Source organism: Ranitomeya variabilis, chromosome 6, assembly GCF_051348905.1.
Source record: "Ranitomeya variabilis isolate aRanVar5 chromosome 6, aRanVar5.hap1, whole genome shotgun sequence".
In the NCBI taxonomy this organism is placed as follows: Eukaryota; Metazoa; Chordata; class Amphibia; order Anura; family Dendrobatidae; genus Ranitomeya; species Ranitomeya variabilis.
Window position 1 is genome coordinate 344,403,125 of NC_135237.1, and position 20,894 is coordinate 344,424,018.

Consider the following 20,894-nt stretch of genomic DNA (forward strand, 5'->3'; position numbering starts at 1 on the left):
ATATCGGCTGTGTGGGGAGTAGGAGCTGCTGTTATAGGGGATACCGGCTGTGCGGGGAGTAGGACCTGCTGTTATAGGGGATACCGGCTGTGCGGGGAGTAGGAGCTGCTGTTATAGGGGATACCGGCTGTGGGGGGAGTAGGAGCTGCTGTTATAGGGGATACCAGCTGTGTGGGGAGTAGGAGCTGCTGTTATAGTGGATACCGGCTGTGCGGGGAGTAGGAGCTGCTGTTATAGGGGATACCGGCTGTGCGGGGAGTAGGACCTGCTGTTATAGGGGATACCGGCTGTGCGGGGAGTAGGAGCTGCTGTTATAGTGGATACCGGCTGTGCGGGGAGTAGGAGCTGCTGTTATAGTGGATACCGGCTGTGCGGGGAGTAGGAGCTGCTGTTATAGGGGATACCAGCTGTGCGGGGAGTAGGAGCTGCTGTTATAGGGGATACCAGCTGTGCGGGGAGTAGGAGCTGCTGTTATAGGGGATACCGGCTGTGTGGGGAGTAGGAGCTGCTGTTATAGGGGATACCGGCTGTGCGGGGAGTAGGACCTGCTGTTATAGGGGATACCGGCTGTGCGGGGAGTTGGACCTGCTGTTATAGGGGATACCGGCTGTGCGGGGAGTAGGAGCTGCTGTTATAGGGGATACCGGCTGTGCGGGGAGTAGGACCTGCTGTTATAGGGGATACCGGCTGTGCGAGGAGTAGGACCTGCTGTTATAGGGGATACCGGCTGTGTGAGGAGTAGGACCTGCTGTTATAGGGGATACCGGCTGTGTGGGGAGTAGGAGCTGCTCTTATAGGGGATACCGGCTGTGCGGGTAGTAGGAGCTGCTGACAGGGTACCCCTTTACCCGATGCCCACTGGACAGAAGTGGCCCATACATACTACATGCCCACAGCTGTAGCAGAAAGCATGGCACATGATGCCTCCCCCAGTGTAGTGCCACCTCCCCGCCGCACAGCCTCCTCCTCCAGGATGATGATGGTGACTGGGGTGATGATGACGGGAAGGAGGAGACATCTGCTGGGGATGATGGTTCCGGAGGATGCAGGTTGGCTGCTGGGCTCCGTGCAGCACACACACAGCAGTGCAGGGCTGGTGGCAGCTCGTTGCCCACAGCGGTAGCACCTCACTGGCTGCCAGGCAGAGCTAGTCGGGCCGGCCAGGCAGCAGCAGCCCTCTTCCTCAATGTCTCCCCTGCGAGGCTGCTTCTCCTCCCCGCTCCAGCTGCGCCCTCCGCTCATCCCCCGGCCGTCGTTGCTTGGCCTCTTGCTGCTTGAGCTCCTTGTGCTGCTCCTGGAGGAGGAGGAGCAGCTGTCCGGGAGCCCCACGACTCGCTCGTCCCCATCTTCCCCGAGCACCGTGCCGGCGGAGGAGCACAATGAAGGCGGAGAAGGAGGACCTGTCAATGATCAACCTGTCTGTGCAGCAAGTGCTGAGCCTGTGGGCACACGGCACGGTGCTGAGGACTCTGACCGGTGAGTGGCACATGTCAGGGCACATCAGGGAACCCACTTATGGGGGCACCAGCGTACTGAGGAGAGGGGAACCGACGTCATCCATTGCCACATACAAAGCTACTAGTCCAGAATGAAGGCTGGTAGCCAGAGCTGTCCCATGTGACTCACACACGTCATCGGCTGTCAGAAATGGCCTTAGGCTGCCGTCACGCTATCAGTATTCGGTCAGTATTTTACATCAGTATTTGTAAGCCAAAACCAGGAGTGGAACAATTAGGCTGTGTGCACACGTTCAGGAATTTTCACGTTTTTTTTGCGTTTTTTGCTTTAAAAACACAATAAAACCGCGAAAAAAACGTATACATTAAGCATCCTATTATTAGAATGCAATCCACATTTTTGTACACATGTTGCGTTTTTTCCGCGGCGGAATTGCATTCTGGAAAAAAACGCAGCATGTTCATTCATTCATTCCCGCGATTCCGCACACATAGGAGTGCATTGATCCGCTTACTTTCCGCATGGGGCTATGCCCACCATGAGGGAAGTAAGCGGATCATGTGCGGATGGTACCCAGGGTGGAGGAGAGGAGACTCTCCTCCAGGCCCTGGTAGACATATAATTGTTAAAAAAAAAAAAAAATTAAAATAAAAAATCGTGATATTCTCACCTTCCGGCGTCCCCCGCAGTCTTCCCGCTCCTCGCGATGCTCCGGTCCCAGGGATGCTTTGCGGCAATGACTTGCGATGACGTGCGTCATCTGGGGTCATTGCCGCTGGGCATTACTGGGAACGCGAGCATCGCGAGGAGCGGGAAGACTGCGGGGGACGCCGGAAGGTGAGAATATCACGATTTTTTATTTTTTTTATTATTTTAACGTTAGATCTTTTTACTATTGATGCTGCATAGGCAGCATCAATAGTAAAAAGTTGGTAACACTTGTCAAACACTATGTTTGACAAGTGTGACCAACCTGTCAATCATGTGGGAAAACGCATGCCAATTCCGCATGTGTTTTTCCCGCGGCAGGGAGTTCCGGAATTGCCGCGGAAATTTCCACGGCAATTCCGGACGTGTGCACATAGCCTTAGAGGTGAAGTATAACAGAAACATATGCACCACTTCTGCGTTTATCACCCACTCCTGGTTTTGGCTTACAAATACTGATGTAAAATACTCACCAAATCCTGAGCGTGTGACGGCAGCCTTACACTGTATTCCTGGGATCGCTTCAGTAGCCAGTCAGACTACTTTAGTGGCCATACATTGATCTGTTAGTGGATAACTGCCTGCGTGCTGTGCTGCCCGGTATGAGGGGGCTTCTGTGTCAGAGCCGGGCACCCAGGCTAAGGACATGTAGATGGAGAGCAGGCAGCCCACATACTCATGGGCTGCCCTCATCCTATACAGAGGTGGTCCTTAACCGTTCATAACTTTAACCTCTTCATGACGGAGCCCTTTTTCGCTCCCCTTCTTCCCAGAGCCATAACTTTTTTGTTTTTCTATCAATATAGCCATGTGAGGGCTTGTTTTTTGCGGGACGAGTTGTACTTTCCAACTACACCATTGGTTTTACCATATCGTGTACTCGAAAACAGGAAAAAAAATTCCAAGTGCAGTGAAACTGCAAAAAAAGTGCAATTCCATAACTGTTTTTTGGATTTTTTTTACCATGTTCACCAAATGATAAAACTGGCCTTCCATTTTGATTCTCCAGGTCATTACGAGTTCATAGACACAAAACGTGTAGTTTCTTTTTTATTTAAGCAGTGAAAAAAAAATCCAATCAAATCAAATCAAATCAAAGTTTGTTAAAAAAAATGTTTTTAAATTTGCGTCATTTTCCGAGACCCGTAGTGGCTCCATTTTTCAGGATTTGATGCCGGGCGAAGGCTTGTTTTTTGCGTGCCGAGCTGACGTTTTTAATTATGCCATTTTTGGTGTATACGATCTTTTGATCGCCCGTTATTGCATTTTAATGCAATGTTGCGGCAACCAAAAAACGTAATTTTGGGGTTTTGACTTTTTTCTTTCGCTACGCCGTTTACTGATCTGATTAATTCTTTTTATAGCTTGTTAGATTGGGTGATTCTGAATGCAACGATATCAAATATGTGTATGTTTGATTTTTTTAAATTTAATTTTAAATGAGGCAGAGACTAGGATAGTCTAGACTAGGAAGCTGCTGTTGTCCGATCGTCTCTGCTACACACAGGCGTGATCAGATCGCCTGTGTGTATCAGAAATTGTCACTGGCTATGAGCGCCCACTATCGGGCGGCGCTCATAGCAATCCGGCAATGACAACCATAGAGGTCTGCTAGAGACCTTTGATTGTCATTCCAATCCATCGGTGACCCGCGATCACGTGATGGGGGTCACCGATGGGCGGGATTTCCAGCGTGCTGTCAGATTGACAGCGGCATTTAACAGGCTAACAGCCGCAGGTGGATCATGATTCCACCCATGGCTGTTAGGGGTACATGTGATCTGTTCAAAACAGCTGACATGTGCCAGAAGAGATGTGGGCTTAGCGCCACATCATGGTTTTTGGATGTGTGGTCCATGTCTTCTTCTATAGCATTGGCATATCAGTGATAGTGCTGTCTCCATCCAAAAACTAAAGACCCCATGGCATTTTGATGTCCCAACCACTGGCTCTAGAACTGCCACTTTGCTCTTGGTATTTGGGGCTGACAAGGTCAAATTGTCTTTACTAGCAATGTCTGTGTATACAATGATATTCGGTTCATGTATGTTTGGATTGTAGCATATAAACACAGCAGCCCTCATAAATACATTGAACCCATAACTACAAATCTGCTGTACTCCATGTTGTTCACTGTTCTCCATGTTGTCCTTTGTTCTCCATGTTGTCCTTTGTACTCCATGTTGCCCGCTGTTCTCCATGTTGTCCGCTGTTCTCATGTTGTCCGCTGTTTTTCATGTTGGATGCTATTAGTCAAACAACTTTATATTTTTATTTGTTTGTGTGGTAAATGATGAACGTGTTAAAAATCCCTATAGCATACTGCCCTGAAATAGAGCAATAGGCAAATACTGAACAAACCATGTAATCACCAAGTGTAGAAATGGAGATTGCATTGTGGTGGTCACATAGATATGCAGTGTAGCTCACCAGTAATAGGCAGAATGACTTTTATGCTTTCATGTTAGTTTTGCATCTTTTGTGCAGTTAAAAACTTTAGGCTAAGTTTCCACTGAGTTTTTGGTGAGTTTTTGACCCTGTTTCCCGTGAGTGCTTCTCATGCACCAATGGTTGCCCCGTGGTGGCTCGGTATGATGCCCCCACAAGGTCTAAAAGCAACATAAATTCCAAAGGTTCCGAGGCACCAGAGAGTTTGCATGGGGATAAAATTTAGTCATGGCTGAATTTTTCTTATTTGTATTTCTGTCTTGATAAAGGACTATTATGGCCGAAACGTCGCATCATCTACATCATTTTTGTATCTTAGTTATGTGATTTTAAGGATGGAATAAAAAATACGTTTTATCTCTATACAAACTCTCTGGTGCATCAGAATTTGGGGAATTTACAGTTTTTGACACTTTTCACTGAGCATAAAACACAGCATCTTACAGTTTAAGCAAAGTGGATGGGATTTATAGAGATCTCATGCCCACTGTGCTTCTTTTTAGCCCTGCGTAAACTGACCTGCGATGCGTTTTTCAAATCCGCAGCATGTAAATTTCTCTTGCAGGTACGCTGAGTTTTCTGTGCAGATTTTCCCCATAGACTTGCATTAAATGCGGAAAATCTGCAATTTAAAAATGCATGTAGTCCACAAATGCCTGAATAAATAAAGATTTCTCAAAGCCAGATACCAGGAAGTATCAAAAACAAAGCAGCTTTATTTAAGGCGTGACACACCAAAAAGAGAGACAAAATGTTGCTATAAAAATGAGATGGAAATGCATCTAAAAAACGCAAAGAAAAAAGAGCACGTAACTAATTTACTGAGTAGGTGCAGAAAATCTGCAACTTCAAAAATTCATCAGATACTCATTGTTGGAACTTAGCCTTAAAACACCACTCCAGTGTTTCTTTTAATTGTAAGTTCCCTGCTCCGTCTGATACTTTCCAGCATTTCCATCAGTTTTCGCTGCCGTTCTCGTCAGTCTCCTACGAAAAGTGACCTGTCGACAGCTCCAGAACCGCGCGGAGCTCACTTTACAATGTACCGTATATACTCGAGTATAAGCCGACCCGAGTATAAGCCGACCCCCCTAATTTTGCCACAAAAAACTGGGAAAACTTATTGACTCGAGTATAAGCCTAGGGTGGGAAATGCAGCAGCTACCGGTTAACGTCAAAATTAAAAATAGATACCAATAAAAGTAAAATTAATTGAGACATCAGTAGGTTAAGTGTTTTTGAATATCCATATTGAATCAGGAGCCCCATATAATGCTCCATACAGTTCATGATGGGCCCCATAAGATGCTCCATATTAAAATATACCCCATATAATGCTGCACAAAGGTTAATAATGGCCCCATAAGATGCTCCATAGAAACATTTGCCCCATACAATGCTGCATAAAGGTTGATGGCCCCATAAGATGCTCCGCACATTATGGCCCCATGAGATGCTCCATACATTATGGCCCCATGAGATGCTCCACACATTATGGCCCCATACGATAGTCCATACATTGTGGCCCCATGAGATGCTCCACACATTATGGCCCCATAAGATGCTCCACACATTATGGCCCCATGAGATGCTCCACACATTATGGCCCCATACGATGCTCCATACATTGTGGCCCCATGAGATGCTCCACACATTATGGCCCCATAAGATGCTCCACACATTATGCCCCATAAGATGCTCCTCATATATGCCCCATAAGATGCTCCTCATATATGCCCCATAAGATGCTCCTCATATATGCCCCATAAGATGCTCCATACATTTGCCCCATTTACTGTTGCTGCCATTAAAATAAAAAAAAATCACATACTCGCCTCTCTTCGCTCAGGCACCCGGCACTTGCGATAGTCACCTTCCACGTTCCATCGCTGAGCGCTGCCCTGTCTTCCATCCTCCGCACTGACTGTTCAGGCAGAGGGCGGCGCGCACACTAATCGCGTCATCGCGCCCTCTGACCTGTACAGTCACAGCCAGAGGACGGAAGACAAAGCGGCCCGCAGCGATGGAACGAGGAAGGCGACTATGCTCCCCCTCCCCTGGGAGCATAGTCACTCCCCCTCCCCTGATATACTCACCTGCTCCCGGCGCGGTCCCTGGCAGCGTCTCACTGTCAGATGGTCTCCGGGAGCCGGCGGCATCTTCCTGTGTTCAGCGGTCACATACCGCTCATTAGAGTAATATGCGTGCATATTCATTACTTTAATGAGCGGTACCACGTGACCGCTGAACACAGGAAGCGCTGCCCGGAGACCATGGGACATGCAGGGACAGCGCCAGGAGCAGGTAAGTATATCACAGCCGCCGCTCCCCCTCACCCGCCGACCCCACACCGACACTGACTCGAGTATAAGCCGAGAGGGTCACTTTCAGCCCAAAAAAGTGGGCTGAAAATCTCGGCTTATACTCGAGTATAGACGGTAAGTCTATGAGAGCCTCGTTCTCGCATCGTTCTTGCTCTCACAAACTTGCATTGCGCTCTTGTGATGCAGCTTCCGAGTTCCGGCCAGTCAGGAGCTGCGCTCACAAGATGGCGCAGGGGGACCCGGCTGGCACCGAAAAAACTGAAGACACCGTAGGGTGAGTATATGACCGGGGGCAGGGGACTTAGACTTAAAGCTCTACTACAGCTGTGGAAAAAAAACAATGGAGTGGTACTTTATACGGAACCTGTCAGGTCAGATAACACTATTAATCTGCAGATATGCAAAATCTACAGTGGAATGGTTCACAAATAAACGTATCCAGACTGTTAGAATGGCCAAGTCAAAGTCCAGACCTCAATCCAATCGAGAATCTGTGGAAAGAGCTGAAAACTGCTGTTCACAAACGATCTCCATCAAACCTCACTGAGCTCGAGCTGTTTGCCAGGGAAGAATGGGCAAGAATTTCAGTCTCTCGATGTACAAAACTGATAGAGACATACCCCAAGCGACAGGCAGCTGTAATCGCAGCTAAAGGTGGCGCAACAAAGTATTAAGTTAAAGGGCCCGAATAATATTGCACGCCCCACTTTTCAGTTTTTGAATTTCCACAAAAATTTAAAATAACCAATACATTTCGTTCAACTTCACAATTGTGTTCCACTTGTTGTTGATTCTTTGCCAAAAATTTGCATTTGGTATCTTTATGTTTGAAGCATGATATGTGGGAAAAGGTTGAAAAGTTCCAGGGAGCCGGATACTTTCGCAAGGCACTGTAGGTTTAATTTGCAGGTTAATAGCATTAGAAAGGTATCCAGCCGCTGTACTGAAAGTGCGGCACCCGGGAGAAAATGATTTTTATATTTCCCTGGAAATACCAGCTTTCAGTAATTCAGACATGTTGGCACGGCTATGAACATCGCTTACTGTACTGTGAGCAGCGGCTGAAAACAATCCCGATACACTGACTGACAGCCAGCTCATCAATGAATAATGCCGTGCTGGCTTGCCTGTATGACTGAAAGCCGGCGTCTTCTGAGAGGACTAAAGTTCATTTTCTGCAGGATGACGCTCTTCCAGTATGGCGGTTGAGCTCCTTCATAATGCTATTAACGTACAGTTTAACCCCATATTTCAGGTATTAGTGTTATCCCACCTGACAGGTTTCCTTTTTATTATGCTAGGCACTCAACAGATGTAGTTCAAACACATGTTAACCAAAGACGGACAAGGGGAAAGTACAAGTTGTTTTCTTTCTCCTCTCAAGTTCTTGAGATATTTTGGGTCTGAATTCTGCTAACTCAAGTAGAAGACTTTTTGACCTTTCTTACAGACGTTCTTTCCTTTTTGTTTCTTCCTTTTCTTTCTTACTTTCTACAAACTGGGGCAACAATTGTCTTTTTCCTGTTTATATCCAACAGATCCCCAGATACTGTTGTGGTGCATTTTTATTAGCTTCTGTAGGACACAAAATAAACCACAGCTCCAAGAATTCCAAAGTTTTTTTTCATCCATTTTCTTTTCTTTTGTTCATTTTTGCTTCACCTGGTGATAGCTGATTTCTCACCTACGTACAGTAGCAGAAACCATGGCAAATATGTGTAGAGTAGGCAGAATTTCATGACTCAAGATGAGTCACTTGCATGAAATAATACTTCTCTGCTACTGTATATTCTCTATGTGATTTTAATAACAGCTATTTTTTGGTGGTAGATTGTAGTTTATAGGTATTTAAATTCTGTCCTCATTTTCTTACTCCTGCTGAAAACAGAGAATGTCTTCAAAAAAAGACTTTCTTTGTCTCTTGCTGAATGACTTCTTGCTTTTCTTTCAGAGATGTGGTATTGGGTATTCCTATGGGCCCTCTTCTCTTCTCTCTTTGTCCATGGAGCAGCGGGCGTGCTGATGTTTGTCATGCTACAGAGGCACAAACAGGGGAGGCTGATATGTGTGGTCCTGGTCAGCATTGGGTTCCTAGCTTCTGTCATCGGAGCAATGATAACTAGTAAGTGCTATATTGTGGACACTGACCTGTATAGGATACATATTGGGAATTTTTTTACGTATTGTATTTTCTTACGGTCTTGTAGGTTTAAAAAGAAACATATCCATCAAGTTCCGGCTTTCTCACCTGGGTAAAGGCTTAGCAAGATTGTCTAGCCTATTTCTTTTGAAGGGATTTTGAACAGTCCATTTCACTTAGATCTTTAGGAGATAAACTGATCATGGAACCTCCTATTGCTGGAACCCTATATGATCAGTTACAATCTGTAGGGAAACCTTCAATAATTGTTCAAATCAAAATCAGTCAGGATAAGGCTGCTTTCACCCATCAGTTTTTTGCCGTCAGTCACAATCCGGCAAATTCTGAAAAAAACGGATCCGGCAAAAGTTGCCGCTGGATCCGTTTTTTTCTCATAGACTTGTATTGGTGACAGATTGCGACGGATGGTCTTGTGTTTCATCCGTTTTTTGCCGTATTCGTCGAAAATTGGTTTTCCAGTGACCGAAAAAAAACCAACATAGTAAAGTTTTTTGTGTCCATCGAAAAAACGGACAGCGACGATCCGTCGCCGTCCGTCGTTTGCTGCAATGGAACCCTATGGCGCCGGATCTGTCAAATGACGGAATCCGGCGACGGATTCCATTTTTTATTAACTGAGCATGCTCCTTTTTTTAGGATCCAATTAGCTGGATCAGCTAGTCGGATCCGTCGAAAAAGCAGATTAGTCGTATCAGTTTTTCACAGTCTGCAACGGATCCGTTTTTTTCAACATTCGACGGATTGTGACTGATGGCAAAAAACTGATGTGTGAAAGCAGCCTAAGACGGCTTGATATTCATGCAGTTTGTGGACTCAGTACTTATTATTAAAGGAGTTGTCCAGGTCTTTAATATTGATGGCCTATCGTTTGGATAGGCCATCAATGTCCGATCGGCAGACGTTCAACAGTTGGCACCCCACCTGTTTCTGGTGTCGTCAGTGGCTGGAACAGATCAGTTGTAAACTTTCACAGCTTAGTCAACTGTATAGTGGCTGCGGACGGGTAATGCACATCCGCCACCTATTCAAACTAATAGTAATTCAGGCCGACATCGGAAATGACTAATCGACAGGGGTGCCGAGTGTTGCACGCCCATCGATCGGACATTGATGACCTATTCTAAGTTGAGGCCATCAGTGTTAAAGTCCCAGAAAACCTCTTTAGTGGAGAAGTAGCTCTTCTTACTGACTTCTTTCAATATCAGCTAGAATTATGCAAACCGTCCACTGAAAGCACTTGTGCCACTTCAGCAATGAAACCTACTGTTTTCCAAAATTGGGGTGATTTCTGCTGCTAGAGCAGTTTGAAAACGATCTGTCTGTTTTGTAAAATATCTTATTGGAATTTCATAAATGGTGAAAGATAAAGATAGGTTGAGTGATTATAAGTTACAGTTGTGTGAAAAAGTGTTTGCCTCCTTCCTGATTTCCTATTTTTTTGCATGTTTATTACACCTAAATGTTTCAGATCACCAAACAAATGTAAATATTAGACAAAGATAAGGCTGGTTTCACATTTGCGGTTGAGTCCGCAGCGTTTTTGACGCATGCATCCGCATGCGTCTTGATTTCCTATCTTTAACATTGTAGACTCAGGTGCATGCGTTCTCCTGCGTTTGCTTACGCATGCGTCTTTTCACGTTGTGAGGCGAGGAGCGGCTAAAGCATCATGTTGCAATTTTTAAGCTGGCAAATTTCCGTCAAATATGCGCAGGCGTGCCCATGCGGATGAGTGCATTAAAAAAGGCATTACTGTCTATGGGAACGCATGCGTACGCATGTCTTTGCGTACACATGGGTTTGATGCGCTTGCGTACTTCGGACTGCGCATGTCCAGGAACTGATTGTGACACTCCTTCCTGGAAATATCGAACGCATGCCCATAAAAAGCACAAACGCATGCAAAAATGCATGCAAACGCAGCTTTTTTTGCCATCATGCCTAAGCTGATGTGGATAAAAATGCTGAGTTATCATGCGGTTGCGGACCATACGCTGCGGACTCAACTGCAAATGTGAACCTAGCCTAACACAAGTAAACACAGAATGCAGTTTTTTAAATGAAGGTTTTTATTATTGAGAGAAAAAGAAATCAAAACCTACAGGGCAGGGCCGGTTTTAGGCAAAGTGGGGCCCTAGGCAAAAGTTTAAAATGGGGCCCCAAATGCTAACATATTGCACCAACAGAAACATTTTGGTTGTAGCTACATGCGCTGATTTCAGGCCACTAAACGAGCGTGATCAACAATATTGAAGTCATTCGCCACTTGTTTCCAGCCTCTTTACACTGGCTGGGGACAGAATGATCACTAGTAAATCAATCTGTCCCCATACAGTATCATCTTAGCAGAATATCTGCAGTTTTAACTGGGCGATGTGCTGATGAGAACAATGATTTTTGTTCCGGCATATACTGTACATACATACACCGTACATACACACAGATATACATACCGTACATACACAGACAGACATACACATTACATGCATACACACAGAGTTATATACACATATAGTATACACATACCGTACATACATATACCATACATACACACAAATACACATACATACACCGTACGTACACACAGATACACATACAAATACAGTATATGCAAACACATACATATACCATACATACACACAGATACACATACATATACCATCATACATACACATACCGTACATACACACATGCATATACCGTACATTCACACAAATGCCGTACACACATATACCGAACATACACACAGATACACACACATATACCGTACATACACAGATACAGTTATATACATATAGTACACACATACCGTACATACATATAAAATACACCCAAATGCACATACCGTACATACATACATATACCCTACATGCATACACACACATATACCGAACATATACACATACACGTACTGTACATACACACATACAGTATATACACATACCGTACACACATATACATACACATATACTGTATGTACATGCACATAAACATACATATATACCATATATCCATACAAATTTATTGCACATACACAGATACACACATACTGTACATGCATACACACACAGCCATACAACTATACCATACATACACACATATACTGTACATACACAGATACACACACACACACACACACACAGATAGAAACATACACATAGATACACACAGATGCACACATACATATACAAGCATATACATACATACATACATACTAATCTTGTATAGGTGATCAGATGAGCCCTGCAGGTCAGTTCAGCTGGAGAGGGCTGCAGACCCCACTGTGGGGGATGGGGCACAGAGCAGGCAGTACTGATATCGGCCCCCTGCTGCTGCCGTGCAGTGAGCTCCTCCCCCATCTCTGCTCTGTGAGGAGACGCTGCAGCCTGCTCTGAACAGAACAGTGGAGGGAGCAGAAGACCCCCTGTAAGTCCTGCTCTTCCTCCACTGCTGTCCCTATGTGCTGTGCTGCCCTGGGGCCCCTGACTGTAGGCGAGTACTCACCATTGGGACGCTCCATGCAGGGGGACAGACGGCAGCCAGTGAGCGCTCTCCTCAGTCTAGTCACTGTGAGGTAAGGAAAGCGTTCATTGGCCAGCATCTCTCCCTGCATGACACGCCCCCTTTTTGATCTCCTGCACTTCGCGCCCCGCTCTCTTCCCCGGCACCCGATGTTAGGCTACGTTCACATTAGCGGCGCCCGCCGCAGCGGCGGGCGCCGCAGCGGCGCCGCATGCATCATGCGCCCCTATATTTAACATGGGGGCGCATGGACATGCGGTGCACTTGCTTTTTGCGCCGCATGCGTCCCTGCGGCGCCCGCGTCGGGTCGCGGAGGACGCAGCAAGTTGCATTTTTGCTGCGTCCAAAATCAATGAAAAAAAGGACGCATGCGGCGCAAAAAGCTGCGTTGTGCATGTGTTCACATTTGCGCTGTGCGTTGCGGCGGCGACGCTGCGGCGCACACCGCAAATGTGAACGTAGCCTAACATGATTACAGGAGGGAGTGAGAGGGGCCCGATCCTGCATGATACCGGGCCTACCTGCAGGGGCCCCCTCCACCTCTGGGCCCTGGAGCAGTGCCATCAACAGTATGTCTGCCCCTGGCTGGGGGCCCCTAGGGCAGTGGGGGCCCCAGGCAGCTGCCTAGTCTGCCTGCCCCTAACGCCGGCCCTGCTACAGGGCCCTGTGTGAAAAAGTGATTGATCCCCCTTAAAACAAATTAGCTGTGGTTTATCACATGCTTGGGAAACTGAGTTCAAATTTTGTAGCCACACCCAGGCCTGATTACTGCCACACCTGTTCTCAATCAAGAAATCACTTAAATGAAACCTGCCTGACAAAGTGGAGTAGACCAAAAGATCCTCAAAAGCTAGACATCATGCAGAAATCCAGAGAAATTCTGGCACGAATGAGAAACAAAGTACTGTATATACTCGCGTATAAGTCAACCCAAGTATAAGCCAAGGCACCTAATTTTGCCTCAGAAAACTGGGAAAACGTATTGACTCGAGTATAAGCCGGGTATGCATTGTCCCCTAATCCCTATTCTGGTATGTATGGTTCCTCATCCCCATCCTTTTATGCATGGCTCCTTATTCCCATCCTTTTGTGCATGGCTCCTTATTCCCATCCTTGTATGTATGGCTTCTTATCCCCATCCTTGTATGCATGGCTCCTTATTCCCATCCTTGTATGCATGGCTCCTTAGTCCCATCCTTGTATGCATGGCTCCTTATTCCCATCCTTGTCTGCATGGCTCCTTATCCCAATCCTTGTATGTATGGCCCCCATGAGAAAAGCATAAAAAACTCCAAAACATCCTACTTACCTTCTCTGCGCGCCCTCGCAGCACCTCCTTCAGGCTTCCAGCAGCTCCTGCGGCCGGGCGATGAGCGGTGGCTCATTAAGATAATGAATATTCACCTCTCGACTCCCATAGGCGTGGAGTGGAATGAAAATTCATTCCCTTAATGAGCAGTGACACGTGATCGCCCAGCCGCCGGAGCTGCATGGAGCCGGAACGAGATGTTGCGAGGGCGTGCAGGGAAGGTAAGTAGGATTTTTTTTTAATACTGGAAGCCTGCGGCTGCGGATGTAACTGCGTGCTATAAGAGAAATGAATATTCATTGCCAGTGCAATGAATATTCATTTCTCTTTAGCAGCAGGCATAGGCTTTAGCCGCAGCCGCCGGGTCCTGCCGCTCCTCCTCCCCTACCGTAAACTGGGACAGTGACTCGTGTATAAACCGAGGGGGGCATTTTCAGCGCAAAAAATGTGCTGAAAAACTCAGTTTATACATGAGTATATAAGGTAATAGAGATATATCAGTCTGGAAAAAGTTATTAAGTCATTTTTTAAGCTTTGGGACTCCATTGAGAGCCATTATCCACAAATGGCGAAAACATGGAACAATGGTGAACCTTCGCAGGAGTGACCGGCCAACCAAAATTACCCCACTAGCGCAGTGATGGCTCATCAAAAAGGTCACAAAAGACCCCACAATGATATCCAAAGAACTGTAGGCCTCACTTGCCTCAGCTAAGGTCAGTGATCATGACTCCACCATAAGAAAGAGACTGGGTAAAAATGGCCTGCATGGCAGAGTTCCAAGATGACAATAACTGCTGAGCAATAAGAACATACCGTATATACTCGAGTATAAGCCGACCCGAGTATAAGCCGACCCCCCTAATTTTGCCACAAAAAACTGGGAAAACTTATTGACTCGAGTATAAGCCTAGGGTGGAAAATGCAGCAGGTACCGGTGAATTTCAAAACTAAAAATAGATACTCCATACCGTTCATTATGGCCCCATAGATGCTCCACATAAAGCTGTGCCACATATAATGCTCTGCACCGTTCATTATGGCCCCATAGATGCTCCACATAAAGCTGTGCCATATATACAATGCTCTGCACCGTTGCCCCATAGCTGTGCCATATATATATAATGCTCTGCACCGTTGCCCCATAGCTGTGCCATATATATAGTGCTCTGCACCGTTGCCCCATAGCTGTGCCATATATATAGTGCTCTGCACCGTTGCACCATAGATAGCTGTGCCATATAGTGCTCTGCACCGTTGCCCCATAGATGTGCCATATAGTGCTCTGCACCGTTGCCCCATAGCTGTGCCATATAGTACTCTGCACCGTTGCCCCATAGCTGTGCCATATAATGCTCTGCACCGTTGCCCCATAGCTGTGCCATATAGTGCTCTGCACCGTTGCCCCATAGCTGTGCCATATAGTGCTCTGCACCGTTGCCCCATAGCTGTGCCATATAGTGCTCTGCACCGTTGCCCCATAGCTGTGCCATATAGTGCTCTGCGCCGTCCATTATTGCCCCATAGCTGTGCTGCTGCTGCAATAAAATAATAAAACACATACTCACCTCTCTTGCTTGCAGCTCCTCGGCGCCATCTTCCCGGCGTCTCTCCGCACTGACTGATCAGGCAGAGGGCGGCGCGGACACTATATGCGTCATCGTGCCCTCTGACCTGCACAGTCAGTGCGGAGAGACGCCAGGAAGATGGCGCGACGCCCGGCGTGTGGAACGAGGACAGGTGAATATGCGATACTTACCTGCTCCCGGCGTCCCGCTCCTTCCCCCGGACAGCTGGTCTTCGGTGCCGCAGCCTCTTTCTCTGTCAGCGGTCACCGGCACCACTGATTAGAGAAATGAATTATGCGGCTCCGCCCCTATGGGAGGTGGAGCAGCCTATTCATTTCTCTAATGAGCGGTCCCACGTGACCGCTGAACAGGGGAAGAGGCTGCTGCACCGAAGACAGTGGGACGGGCAGGGGGAGCGTCAGGATCACCGGGACTAGGTAAGTATGCCTCAGCGCCCTCTCCCCCTCACCCGCCGACCGTGACTCGAGTATAAGCCGAGGGGGCACTTTCAGCCCAAAAATCTGGGCTGAAAATCTCGGCTTATACTCGAGTATATACGGTAAATAATCTTCTCAGTTTTGCCAGAAAGCATCTTGATGATCCCCAAGACTTTTGGGAGAATACTCTGCGGACTGAAGAGTCAAAAGTTTAATTGTTTGGAAGGTGTATGTCCATCACATCTGGCACATAAGTAACACAGCATTTCAGAAAAGGAACATCATGCCAACAGTAAAATATGGTGGTGGTAATGTGATGGTAGGGATGACCCAACTAGTTATTATGTTTAGGGGACAATCACTTTTTCACACAGGGCCCTGTAGGTTTGGATTTATTTTTTCCTTTATTAATAAAGACGTTCATTTAAAAACTGCATTTTGTGTTTACTTGTGTTATCTTTGTCTAATATTTAAATGTGTTTGGTGATCTGAAGCATTTACAGTAAGTGTGACAAACAAAAAAGAACAGGAAATCAGGAAGGGGAAACCACTTTTTCACTCTACTGTATATTGGTTTGGTTACTGTGTAAGATTTAACCCTTAATGACCGCCAATACGTCTTTTAACTGACCTGAGATATAAGAGCCTAGCATCCCCATGCAGGTGACAATCCAGCAGCTGTCTGATGCACACTATAGCTGACAACTTGCTGTATCAGCCACGATCAGTGTTGTCACCGTTCATATCTGTTTAACCCTTTAGATGCTGCTGTTAATAGTGAGAGTACATCATATAAATGGTTAACTGAGTGTTGGGGCTTCCTCTTTGTCCCAATTGGTGCCCTCAGATCATCATTTTGTGGTCCTGATGTTTGCCATGGCAATTCATGACCAAATAGCAGCCTCAGCGTCTGATGGCTGTTGTAACCTGTTCAGAAGTTAGCGGCATTTAGGTGGTAAAAATACACATTTTCATTTCTGTCATGCCACTTTGTATTAATTCCTGAAAATCACCTGAAGGGTTAATAAACTACAGACAGCAGTTTTCAATATGTCAGGGGTTGCTGTTTTTAAAATGGTATAAGTTTTGGGGGTTTTCCAATATATGGGACCCCTAAAGGCACTTCAAACATGGATAGGTCCCTAAAAAAATAAATTTTGTAAATTTCCTTGAAAAAATGAAAAATCACTACTACATTTTTAAACCTCCTAAAATGCTAGCAAAATAAAATAACTTTTTACAAAAGGTGCTGATGTAAAGCAGACATGAGAGAAATGTTATTTATTAATGTTTTGCTGTAGTATGATTATCTGGATTAAAGGGATAATCATTAAAAATTTGAAAATTGCTAATTTTTTTACATTTTTCGCAAATTTCTGATACTTTTTAGAAAAAAACACAAAACATATCAACCTAAATGTATAATTATCATAAAGTATAATGTGCCACGAAAAAACGTTCTCAAAATCACTGGGATTTGTTGAAGCGTTCCAGAGTTATTACCACATAAAGTGAAACTGGTCAGATTTAAAAAATTTGGCTCTGTCACTAAGGGGTTAAGACAAGGTACATATTATTTCATCTTTTTCTGTGAAATTACCCTTTAGCTAAAGAGATTGTAAGTCTCACAAAGACAATTGTCTGCTGTGACCAGTCACTGAGCAGTCTCATGTCAGTGTTTGAACATCAAGATTGGAGCAGTTATTCTGGATGGGCACCTGGGAAACCTTTTAAGCTGTCATGATCGTGGTTTGTGGAACCACTGTGCCACGGACCGCGGAGAGCCTGGAAGGGCTTGACTAAGCGATCACCTGACAATTCACTAGAGCCTCTGATGGTGAAACTAGACTTAGCTCCTGATGAACACCAGGTTACAATCCAGGACAGACCCAACGATCGTGCAGCAGCAGGACCTGAAGGACTGACTGGATAAAGCAGCAGGCAGAACTTGTATCAGAGTGCAGCTGACCAAGTTCATATCAGAGTGCAGCCAACAGAGTTTGTGTCAGAGACAGAGTTTGTGTCAGAGTGCAGCAGGCAGGATTTGCTTCAGAGTGCAGCAGGCAGGATTTGCTTCAGAGTGCTGCAGGCAGGATTTGCTTCAGAGTGCGGCAAGCAGGATTTCTACTTAGAGTACAGCAGATGAACAACTAGAGAACATGGAGTATAAAAAACACCAATCAATTGAAAAGATAAAAAACAATTCTTTATTGATACATTTAAAATCTATAACACAAGCCCAATCATGGGGCAAAAATACAAAAGAGGAAAAAATCCAAGGAACCTGCTAGTACAGCAGGTAAACAGGACCAGTAATGTGTCATTAATACGAATGAGTATGGCGAGACCTAGACCAAAGAGAGGGGGGGAGGGAAACAAGGATAACCCTAAATGCTCCAACATCCGGGTTCTATACAAAGGACTCCTACAGACGCTGCCAAAAACAATGGGATCCCAAAACCCCCCCTAAAACGATCCCAGTGGAAGGCCATCACTCACCCATGATAACCGGTAATCAAGGTCCTCCTGCTGACCCCTTGACGCGCGTTTCGCGTGAGTGCTTCTTCAAGAAGGGGAGTAGCGTATGTTGTGTCCCCTGAGTTTAAATAGCGATGACCCCAGATGCCAACAATTGCGGCGCACGCGCCTCGATCACTGCAGACTGGAAGTACGTATCTCATCCAGGAGCCGTCAGTACGGTCTGCGCATGCGGCAAAAACTTTCCAGATGACGTCACAAGGCATGCGCAGATCGTCACAGGAGATAGCCGCTGGAATAGATGTGCGGTGCGCAGGTAAAGCAGCGCGTGCGCACTGTGGCGTCCATACAGAGGGGAACCCGGACAGCGGCCATGTTGGTGAAGAGCAGTGAGTGAAGGACAATGTAGGTGTGGAAAACAAAAAACATAAAACATCACTAAGTGATGACACAATCATACCTACCAGTGGGGACATGTAACGCCGACCAATAAGACAGGAAAACCTCCCCATGTGTCGGCCATCCAAATTAGTTCATGCCAAAAATTAATTGTGACTTTAATTAAATAAGTGAATGGGTATAACTATCCCAATAAAAAAGAGGCAAATTACTAATATATCAGGGCCTACAGAATTCACCAAAACATCCATATGTAACCTAAGTGAAGATAAAGTGACATAGTGCATAACACAATACTGTATTAATATAATATAACAGAGAAACAACACAACACACAACGGCCATATATCTAACAAAAACGGAATGTCCACTCAGCATGAAAAAATCCTGGGCTGTTATGCAGAATCGATACATCTTCAGTAAATCCATATAGATATATAGGATGTCACCGTTTTGATGCGTTTTGGATGAGTAGAATAATGGTGAATGGTACAAGCATATCGAAGGGCAAACGCCAGGCATCTGGGGTAGGAGGTAAAGTAAACACCAAAGGCTAAAAACAAAACACACAACACAATTAATTAATAAAACGCTAAAAAATAGGGTGAAAAAAATGAATGAAAGGAAACTATAATACAACAAGAACTCTGCTACACAGTGACCATGGACAAAGGTGGATACTGAGATATCAAGAGAATACAAAGGATCAAAATGACGACATTACAGGAAGGGGGCAAATGACAACTTCTCATTTAGACCCTTCGGGGCCATGGTGTCCAAGGTGGCAATCCACCGACATTCATGTTGTGCTAAGATCTGACACACATTGCCACCCCTGATTCCACTATGAATTTTATCAATGCCCCGCACCTTCAAACCGCTAGGATCAGATCCGTGAAAAGATCTAAAATGTTTGGGGAGTGTCTTAAGGGATGCCAAGGCCTCGGCATCTACAATATCTTTGGCTGCCCTAATGTCCCGTACGTGTTCACGTGTCCTGACTTTAAGTTCCCTCGAAGTCAGGCCAATATAAATGAGGGAGCAGGGGCAGGTAGCGTAGTAGATTACATGTGTGGTGTTACATGATATGTAATCCCGGATCTTATACTCCCTGCTCCCATCCGATGACTGAAACGTGCCACATCGCAGGACATTAGGGCAGGCAACGCAAGACCCACAAGGGAAACAACCAACTCGCCTAGTAGCCGAGCCAAACAATGTTGGCTGCTTGGTGACATAATGGCTTTTAACAAGGTAGTCCCTCAGGTTTTTCCCCCTGCGTTGAGTCATCAAAGGACCAGATGATACATGTGTTAAAAGAGCACTGTCGGTACACAGAACCGACCAGTGTTTGGACAAGATCCCACGGATCCAATCCCAGCGGCAGTTAGAAGTAGAGATAAACCTGATCTTATTAGATGTTTCTCGGGGCGCCACTTTTGGCATCAAGAGCTCCTCCCTATTCATGCGTCTCGCTCGCCTATACCCTCTCTTGATACAACGGCTACTATATCCCCTAGCTTTAAAGCGGTCACTGAGTATGGCTGATTGTTTTTCAAAGCGTGCCTCCGTGGAGCACACCCGCCTGTTCCTCAGGAATTGACCAACCGGGATGGCCTTAATGGTGGAATAATTGTGTGCGGAGGAAGCATGTAACAGGGAATTAACCGCAGTGTCCTTGCGGTACAGATCAGTCTCAATATTCCCATCATCCCCCACACACAAAGTAATATCAAGAAAATCAATATAACGTGCATGGAATTTATATGTAAATTTTAAATTGAAAGAGTTGTTATTAAGGGATTGCATAAAGTTGGAAAGGCTGGCTCCGTCACCCCTCCAAATCATGAGGACATCATCGATGTAACGAAACCAGCCCACCACTGGGTCTGCGGCGTGCGATCCGTCGCCCTGAAAAAGCTGTCGCTCCCAAAAACCGAGGAACAGGTTTGCATATGACGGAGCGCACGCCGCACCCATGGCCGTACCTTGAATTTGTAAATAAAACCGGTCTTTAAAAACAAAAAAATTATGTGTCAAAATAAACTCTAATAAATCCAAAATAAATTCCGAAAAATGGCC

General features: G+C 45.7%; 1 protein-coding gene across 1 annotated transcript in view; it reads left to right on the plus strand.

Annotated features, from left to right (window-relative positions):
• Positions 1–916: 916 nt before the first annotated feature.
• The window catches only part of TMEM170B (transmembrane protein 170B), a 62,945-nt gene continuing 42,967 nt past the window's right edge, over positions 917–20,894 (plus strand). The window contains exons 1-2 of the mRNA XM_077269891.1: positions 917–1,476; positions 8,890–9,060. Of these exons, the coding sequence (XP_077126006.1) occupies positions 1,380–1,476; positions 8,890–9,060 (268 nt within the window). The 5' untranslated portion in view covers positions 917–1,379. The remainder of the gene's footprint in view (positions 1,477–8,889; positions 9,061–20,894) is intronic.